The sequence below is a fragment of the Eptatretus burgeri genome, chromosome 16, assembly GCF_056783735.1.
Source record: "Eptatretus burgeri isolate ZD-2024b chromosome 16, Ebu_testis_v1, whole genome shotgun sequence".
Classification (NCBI taxonomy): Eukaryota; Metazoa; Chordata; class Myxini; order Myxiniformes; family Myxinidae; genus Eptatretus; species Eptatretus burgeri.
This window is the reverse complement of record NC_140976.1, coordinates 15,268,059-15,277,350: the sequence shown is the minus strand read 5'-3', so window position 1 is coordinate 15,277,350 and position 9,292 is coordinate 15,268,059. Positions and strand designations below refer to the sequence as shown.

General features: G+C 45.2%; 1 protein-coding gene across 1 annotated transcript; it reads left to right on the top strand.

The window, feature by feature from the left end:
• The first annotated feature begins 3,825 nt into the window (after window positions 1-3,825).
• Window positions 3,826-6,185, top strand: LOC147010582 (gap junction Cx32.7 protein-like). Its single transcript, XM_085858717.1, has one exon. The coding sequence runs from the start codon at window positions 4,337-4,339 to the stop codon at window positions 5,504-5,506; it is 1,170 nt and encodes a 389-aa protein (XP_085714843.1). The 5' UTR covers window positions 3,826-4,336; the 3' UTR covers window positions 5,507-6,185.
• The last annotated feature ends 3,107 nt before the right edge of the window (window positions 6,186-9,292 follow it).

The following is a 9,292-nucleotide window of genomic DNA, read 5'->3' as shown; positions in this document are numbered from 1 at the left end:
TGTTCATCCCTCGGATACTTCGTGTACATATCCAATCATCCAGACCAACGTAGATCGAAATAAGCCAATAACCTCTGGAATCCTTTGATTCTGGTGTCTAAAACCAGAGATGAAGGACTGTAAACACAAATCAGCACCTGCACGTTCATAGTCTTCCAGTGACTGGAGTCAACTTCAAATTCGAACTTTGTGGATGGGATTGTCGGGGATTCTGACCTCTTGTTAGTCTTCCAGTGACTCGCTCACTGTGATGGCACTTTGAAAGTTTGGGAAATAATGTGAAAGTTATTTAATTAACAATGATCAAGGTCTGACAGACCCTTCCCTGAGAGGTTTACAATAATCATCGATCCTCGTCAGGGCTACCGTGGGGGTTATTGTCCAGGAAGGAATCGAATTAGGATGGAATGTGGAAATAGGAAGTTTGATTGAGACTTTCCTCTGGAAATGTGAATCATTATTCAACGAGCTGTTAGTGTGCGAGAAGGTTTTTCGCCATATTCATTGCCATGTTCTTCCCCCATGTTCATAGCCATGTTCTTAGCAATGCTAATAGCCATGTTCATAGCCATCATCTTCGGCATGTTCTTAGCAATGATCTTAGCCATGCTAATAGCCATGTTCATAGCCATGATCTTAGCCATGCAAATAACCATGTTCATGGCCTTGCTAATAGCCATGATCATAGCCACGTTCTTAGCCATGTTCATAACCATCATCTTAGCCATGCTGATAGCCATAATAGTTGGCAGCCATATTAGATTTATCCTTAAACCTATAAAAAAAATCTTCTCCAGAACGGCCGGACAGATCGAGGGCAAACTTCACAAAAATGTTCCCCAAGCCATGGGTGCCCAAATTTGTTGAGGAATATTTGATAGGTCACTTAGTTTGGCAGCCAAATTGGATTGAAGAAAAGTATTAAATAATGTTTTCTCTGGAACCACTTAATCAATTGACATGAAACTTTATAATTATGATCTGGAAGTGATGGGGAATAAATGTTTTAAATTTCAACTTGATCGGATGCATGGTCTGGCAGCCAGAGTAATTATATTATTTGATCTGGGTTATTTTTGTTATTTTGATGTTTAAAATTTTTTTATTTATTAATTTAAATATGGCTCACTTGGCTGTACTTGGATGTGTTTGAGGGTAGATGAGCAGCAGCTGAAATGTGAATCCTATCCAGGTTCGTCCTGATAACTTCATCTTTGCTTTTTGCTTCTTCGGGTTCCTTCTGATGACTCCAATGCAGGAATGTACCTATTTGGTCTTCCATTTGGTTTGAATTAAATTTATTTTAATCCCACTCAAAATTCAATTGAATAATAATTTTTTTAATGTCATGGGTGTGGGTCAGGTGTCCAATCAAAGCGGGATGTCTTGGTACCCGGTCATCACTGCCAGCAGTTATAAAGTAGCAGTTCAAATTATGTCTCATTAATAATGTAACACACCAGTACACAAACACCACACAAAACAAATCCTGGTGAGGTTCTGCAATCTCTGATTGCTCTTTTTCTTGCTTAAATTGAATTATATACTTTAAGATTGAAGAACACGAATCACCTTTGCATTTCCAAGAACATCTACTTTTGTAGTACCGTACTTGGACATGTTCTACAGGGTGGTGTACAAGACTGCTTCAAAAGCTCTAAACTTCCGGAATTTTTTTTAACGGTCTTTAAAAGTTTGCTGGAGCAGGATGTGTCCATGATAAATCGCCAACCCATGCCCTCCCCAGCCCAAACATTCTCTCATACTCTCATACTCTCATACTCTCATACTCTCATACTCTCATACTCTCTCTCTCACTCTCACTCTCACACTCATACTCATACTCATACTCTCATACTCTCTCTCTCTCTCTCTCTCTCTCTCTCTCTCTCTCTCTCTCTCTCTCTCTCTCTCTCTCTCTCTCTCTCTCTCTCTCTCTCTCTGTCTCTCTCGTGCAGCCTATGGCTGCTGGTTGCATCATTGGTTGGGACGCGGCTATGCCGCTGATGCAGTGTCCCCATGACCGCCGACCTCGTAAGGATGACAGACTCTTCTTCTCTCTCTTCTCTCTCTTCTCTCTCTTCTCTCTCTTCTCTCTCTCTCTCTCTCTCTCTCTCTTCTCTCTCTTCTCTCTCTTCTCTCTCTTCTCTCTCTTCTCTCTCTTCTCTCTCTTCTCTCTCTTCTCTCTCTTCTCTCTCTTCTCTCTCTCTCTCTCTCTCTCTCTCTCTCTCTCTCTCTCTCTCTCTCTCTCTCTCTCTCTCTCTCTCTCTCTCTCTCTCTCTCTCTCTCTCTCTCTCTCTCTCACCTTCCCCTTGCCCCCCAACCCCAAAACATCCTCCATCATCAGCCCTATCCACCCCCTCCCCCCAAGATGAAGCCTTTATTCCAGGAAGGGAATGAATCATCTTTATGAATGGATTTGATGGGTGAGTCCGTCCTGTTAAATTCCTTCGGTACCCCGGTAAACATAACTCGAGCCAAACTTAATTTAGAATTTGATCAAGTGTCCGCTCACACGTCGTCACGAGGGCGTGCTGTGATTTCACACGCGCTCGTGCACCTCTCACGGACATGCACGAATATTTGAGCGTCTCTTCAAATGAGTAATTTACAATACGAATGGACGAGGAGCTTGAGGAGAGCGAAAACTTTCACGAACTTCTCTCGTTTGGTCGAAAATCACGAGTTCCCACCTATTCGTCTTCCTCTTCATCTCCATGCCGAGTCGAAGATGGTCATCCGCATGACACGTGGCGCGTAAATCACACCTCGTTGAATATACGTGTACGAACCGTCCGTACGTACGAGTCACACACAATGAATGATGATATCAACTCGATGTCAACTAAACCTCTTCGTGCAGGATCCGTGGATCATTTTAACTCGTGGAGTATTCACACCATGGAGTGATCTAGTCCATGTATTTCCTCTCCATTCGACCTGGCAGCTGATGATGTGCGGGAGATTGTTTCGTCATCACCGTGTCGCTCGTCACCCAACAATTCCACGTGAAGTTTGCAAAGAAACTTTATAACTTTTTTAGGAGTTTATTTTGAAGTTTACAACGTCGCCTGAGACGTGACAAGATAATGGCTGACGACACCAAATGCAAGGTAAGTTTCACACAGACATTTTTGGCCTCAAAGTGCTGAACGCGCATATTTCACCTCCTCAATGTCAGAACGCACCCGCCGGGCCCCGTACCAATGTACAATGCGAGCCGTGAACGGGGCCGCGCCGGGGGAGTTTGCGACTTTCGGAAAGGAATTTCGCTGGAACGTGACACTGGGGGATACGGGACCATCGTCACTCGAGCACCCTGCCAAATCGGGCGCAGTGACGAACGGTATCCATGCATATTGCCACTCTCTTTAGTTTGAGACCTCGACGTGCCGTGCGCAATGACCCGCTGAACCGCACTGCCGCACACCCCCCCCCCCCACCACCCTTCCACCCAGCGACGACCACCCACCGCCATTCCCCGTTTCGACCTCCTTCTTTACGTGTCCAGTGAGGTTCACCCTCGGATTAATCAGGATTCTCCAAGCGGCTGTGAACTCCGACTTCTCGAGGTTTCTCCACAAGAGAGCAAGAGGAGGTTGACGGGCAAGAGTTTGGAACAAAGAACTCGCAGTGCCACCAGCTCGGGTCAAACGGGACTTACTCCCCCAGCTACATCCTCCACGCACCCTCCCCTTCACTCCTATGAGAATCCCCTGGTGTTGCCTTTCGCAGCGACCCTCTTTTGTGGGAACTTTTTTTTTCGGTAAGTCAAAATCCTTTTGTTTCCCGAACGTGGGATAGACGCGGTGCGGAAACTGTAAGGGAAACAGAAAACAATCGAAACATGAGGGTGACGGCATAGGAAACGGTATCTGTGCACATTGCCAGGAAGGATTGGACATAAATGAGCTAGCTTGTATACGCTGTGCCTTTAAATAAAAAAAAGGTAGCCACATTGCCCTGATTCTCCAAGGAAGGTGACAACCTCGTTGAGCTGTGCCACCTGTAACTCTGAAACTTTAAATGATTCAGGAACAAGACTTTGTCAGTTTGATTGATTGAAAAAGTTAACAAGCAATTACTTTGACGAGCACACGTCATCGTGCTGAGCAAGCGAAGCAGCAATTGAAAGAAGTCCAACCTCAAAACCTCTGTACCAGCCTAGACTTGCTCACAGGCAATTACTGATAGGCTGGACGATTTTGGGGGTTTGGCTTCCGCCTTGGAAAGGGTTTTTAAATTGCCGCCTCTGGTAGCAGGTTGAAATCCAGACAACACCTTCGGAGAGACGCCGGTGTGTTCCTGGACGAGCAGAGACTGAGTACGAGGCACCATGGGAGACTGGAGCTTCCTTGGAAACCTGTTGGAAAATGCTCAGACACATTCCACCGTGGTGGGTAAGATTTGGCTCTCCATCCTCTTCATCTTCCGAATCCTGGTGTTAGGTTCCGCGGCCGAGTCTGTTTGGGGTGACGAGCAGTCGGACTTCAGCTGCAACACGGAGCAACCCGGTTGTGAGAACGCGTGCTATGACCAAGCCTTTCCCATATCACACATCAGGTTCTGGGTGCTGCAGATCATCTTCGTGTCAACGCCGGCGCTGATCTACCTGGGACACGTTACGCACATTACACACCGGGAGGAAAGGCGCAAGGAGCGTCTAAAAGAAGAACGGGAGCAACTCAGAGAGCAGGAGTTGTCGGAAGACCGGCAGGCCCTGCTTCAGGGGCAAAAACCACCCAAGAAACATAAAAACGAGCAGCCATCATACATCGACGATAAAGGAAAAATTCACCTCAAAGGAGCGCTGCTGAGGACTTATGTTCTCAACATCGTGAGCAGGACGATTCTGGAGGTGGGTTTTGTCATTGGACAATACTGGCTCTATGGTTTCGGTCTAGAACTGCTCTACAAATGCAAGCGACTGCCTTGCCCGAACGTCGTCGACTGTTTCGTGTCACGTCCGACCGAGAAAACCATTTTCATCATTTTCATGCTTGTGGTCGCGTTTCTTTCGCTCTTCCTCAACCTGCTGGAGATCTACCACTTGGGCTGGAGGAAGCTGCGCCGTGGAATATCCCACCGATATGTTTACAACCAGAATGAACAGGTGACAAAACAGGCTCCTGCCTTTGCCTACACCAATTACCCCACAAACGCACCCAACTTCTCCTCACCGAACTTCAAAGATGAGACCAAGACGCAGCCACCCTACAACAACATGCAGAGCACCAAGCTTGCGAGTGAACAAAACTGGGCGAACTTTGTCGCTGAACGAGGACACGGTCCCGACTCTTCACCAACTCAACATGCCGCTCCCTCGTATAGCACACTCGCATGCGCTGATGCCCCACCACAGGACCCTGCGAAGATGGCCCACATTAACACGCATGGTCCCTCACACCTGCAGACAGCTGCTCCACATGCTTCCCATGACTCACGCCGCAACAGCATGGAGAGCAAAGCGAGCAGCCGAGCACGATCCGATGATCTCCAGGTCTAAAGTCGTGCATGAAGGTCCTTCTTTAAGCCAATGGCTTCTGTCCGGTCTCTCCATTTGCTGTATAGCCAGTGGCTGTTTTGCTTTTGGTGTTGGTCTCGGCTTTGCTTCGTCTGACATTTCATTCAACACCAGGTTGTTACTATAGGTATGCAATGTTTGCTTTGCACACCGTTTGGAATACATAGGAGTAGAAATGCAGGAACTTGTCGAGAACGTCCTTGAAGAATCGAAGGTTCTTTTTCATTGGACTCTTTGTTTAGATCTCTTTTATCATTCGGTTCGCCAAGGCCAACTTGCAACAGAGGTCGCTGAGTCTCGAACTGTTTAGTGAAGTACAAATGGAAATCTGGGGTAAATGGGAGGGGGTGGGGGGGGGTAGGACGAATTACCCGCATAATCTTTATTTAATATCAGGGTTTAGACTGTAAGCTTGCTTCTGCAGGGTCATGATTAGCAATACCTTGATGTTGCTTTGGATTTCTGATGCTAATATTGCTATCATGATGTTTTATGTCGATGGATGAATGAATGAAATGCGTGTGTGTGTGTGTTTTTAAAAACAAAAAAAATTGATGCATTTACGGATGTGAAAAAACGATCGGCGATATTTTATGATCAGTTTATGGTCGAGGAACAAGCTCTTGTTGAAGCAAAAGAGTAAATTTGCCAACTTTACAAACCAGTGTGTGTTGTTTCTTTTTGTTTTCCTGCACTTCCCAACACGTGTGAAACAAGGGAGAGGATGTAACAATGTAAATCCTCGATTGGGTATGGGATTGCATTCGATCTGAGAATGAACAATCTCTATGAGTAGATCTTCATGCCGACTCACACACTCCCAAAAGACCAACCGTCAGAGCTGACTCTGGCGAGACATCCAGCGACCTGTATCAACAGTTGGGTACGGTCGGTCTTGGGGTCGTGGCCACCTGGGGTCACATGATCCTTCACTGACACAAGGAACGATTGCAATCACCTCTCCCCACCCTCCGGAACGGATGAATATAACAATGTGAAAGCGCTCGCCTTATCGAGGTCTCGTCCTGTGGTCAGTCTCATCGAAAAATAAGCTGTTTTCACAGTTTGAGATAATTTCAAGGAACTCCCTTGTAATCTTTACTTTCCTCTTCTCAAAACAAATATAGTCAGGAAGTTGAAAGCCTCTTTTGTTTTTCTGTCTGCCCATTGGTGTTAAAATGAAAGGAGTGTTGTCTCAAAAAAAAAACCTTCCAGCTTTTGCATCTCAATTGTAGGAAACAGATGTGCAGTTTTACAGCCGAACACTGGCTTGGCTTGTTTGCAGTTCGCATCTGAGCAGTTAGCATGCAATGCTGAGATCAAAGGTTCAAACGTCTTTTAATTTGTCCAACGCCTTGATGGTGCCTGGAAATGTACATCAACGGCACTCGAACAGCCCCAACTATTCTCACCACCTTGTGACGTTGGCCAGGAAAGGTTTTTGACCCAAGGCTTTCACGGACCCTTTGGACAGGTCTGACGCTCGGTTGAAGGCGATTTGGGCAGGAATTTGTAATTTCGTTATCACCCTCCAGATCGTGGCGAAGCGATAATTTGCCTCATCTTCCCGAAAGACACGGTGGGATGTTTAAGGTCCACCAATGGATCGGTGCTGGCCAGTGGGTCCTCTGGCTAAACCTCCATTCAATGGATGGTGCAGACATTGAACGGGAGCCACCAGGTTGACGGATTACAGTTGAGTCAATATCCAAACCCAGGCCAGACAGCTCAAAGGCAAGTGCGTTTACCTCAAAGATGTATTGTGCCAACCCTTGTTCATTGTCTCCTAATGTCTAGATAATACACATGACCAAATGATCTCTCTCCAAGCTCCGCCTCAAACCTTAGATCATTGTACTTTGTAAAATACAAGTGAATAGAAGGAAAATGACTAAAACTTGTCCTTTACCTGACACCAGTTCAGTAAGACTATCATATCCACAGTTCAATATGGTACACTCTGGAATCCATCCATCCATTGGGACCATACTCTGTGCAGAGCATGAGTGCAGCCTTTGCAGTCTCCTTGGCTATTGGGCACAATCCTGGACAGGTCACCACTCCAACACAGGATACCAGCAAGCTGGCACTCATTTTGCCAACCTCAAAAGGATGACAGCCAGAGTCAACCCCACCTGGTATTAATTCAACAGACAAGTGGGATTTTAACTCAGGATCCTAGGATCCCAAGCCCACCACCTGAACCATAAAGCCAACACCAGGCAAACTCTGGAATATGAACACATAATTACACATATATCTGAACAGGGATTGAAGTCATTCTTTTTACCCCGTGCACACGAAGCGAAAAATGGGGTTAAGCATTTGGTTCACTTCTGTCTGTCTGTCTGTCTGTCTGTCTACACACGTCAGTTTATGATTGAGGAACAACTTGATTTCAACTGAATGTTATATTTTGAACACAAATCAGAACAAAAATGGGAAACAAACCTGAAGTTTAGCAGTACCTTCTTGGCTCTGAATTCTTCCCGATCACGCATCCACAGAGGGGAGTGAGATAATGTTTTTTTTACTCTGCCTGCCTGGCAATGAACCAAAGTTGAAAATCAATCAAAACATGAAATTTGCTTTTTTTAAAGGACATTCTATAAGACACAAACAACAGACATAAATAACTCATGTAAAGTGTTAGATAAGGTGGTGTAAAAGACGCTGCATCAACTTGCGTCCAAAAAAATTTCTCCAACCTTGAAAATCTTTTTTTTTATCCTATATATTATTTCTGTTAATGTCTGCGCGTAATTTGACGTTTCTCCTCCGAAACTGCCAGACGGATTGTCGCCACTTTTGGCATGCGGGTGCTCTGTGGTCTAATGAACAGCATGGGCTATGTGAGATCGCGCCAGACGGACAGGTTTGGGAATTTTTGGTGATTTTCTAATTTTTACATTCGTTTGCATGGCGACTTGTGACGTCACTGCTGAGAGGCGTAATGACGTCATGACATCATCGGTCATTCGCTGACGTCATTACGTCTGTCGTCGACAGACCGTCACCGCTGAGAGGCGTAATGCCACTCCGAGAAAACAGCGTCTGCAATGTAAAACCCTCTTCTGCACATGCTGACTACCTCAGAAAGTGAATTTGACACAAAAATGTAACAAGAAACATTGTATATAAAGGAATTCGATAAATCACATTGAGAACACTGGATATATTGACGTCCTAACGAACCCTCATTTTTGAAACCGCGCAGAGCGTGGGTTTGGATAGTTTCAATTTAATTATACACTTGAACACTGCAGAACAGAATTTGCTTTTCTGTCTGTCACTTTCAAAAACCTTCAGAAGAGCAGTACTTTGAAAAATATTCATGTCTTGAGGGCATAGTAGCGATGAGAACAAGAGCGAAAATTGCTTTGCAACACACGTCCCCTACAGGTCCCAATGAATGTTGGGGAGATTGCTTGCTTCCTTGTCACACACCATTCAATTCTTCCTTGTCACACACCCAACAGGTTCACCAAATTTCGTCCGAATCCGTTCACAACTTTTTGAGATATCGTGCTATATATCATTTTTGGCCAGATCTTTCAATGGTGAAGAATTGCTTAAAAAATTCTAGTACCTAGATCCGAATCCGGATATTCACCAAAATCTAATCAGTTCGTCATTGTCACACACCCAGCCTGACACCAAATTTCATCCGAAGCAGTCCACAACTTTTTGAGATATCCTGCACATAAACAAACAAACAAGCAGTCATAGACTGGTACTTACGAAATCGTCAACTTGACTTCTGACATT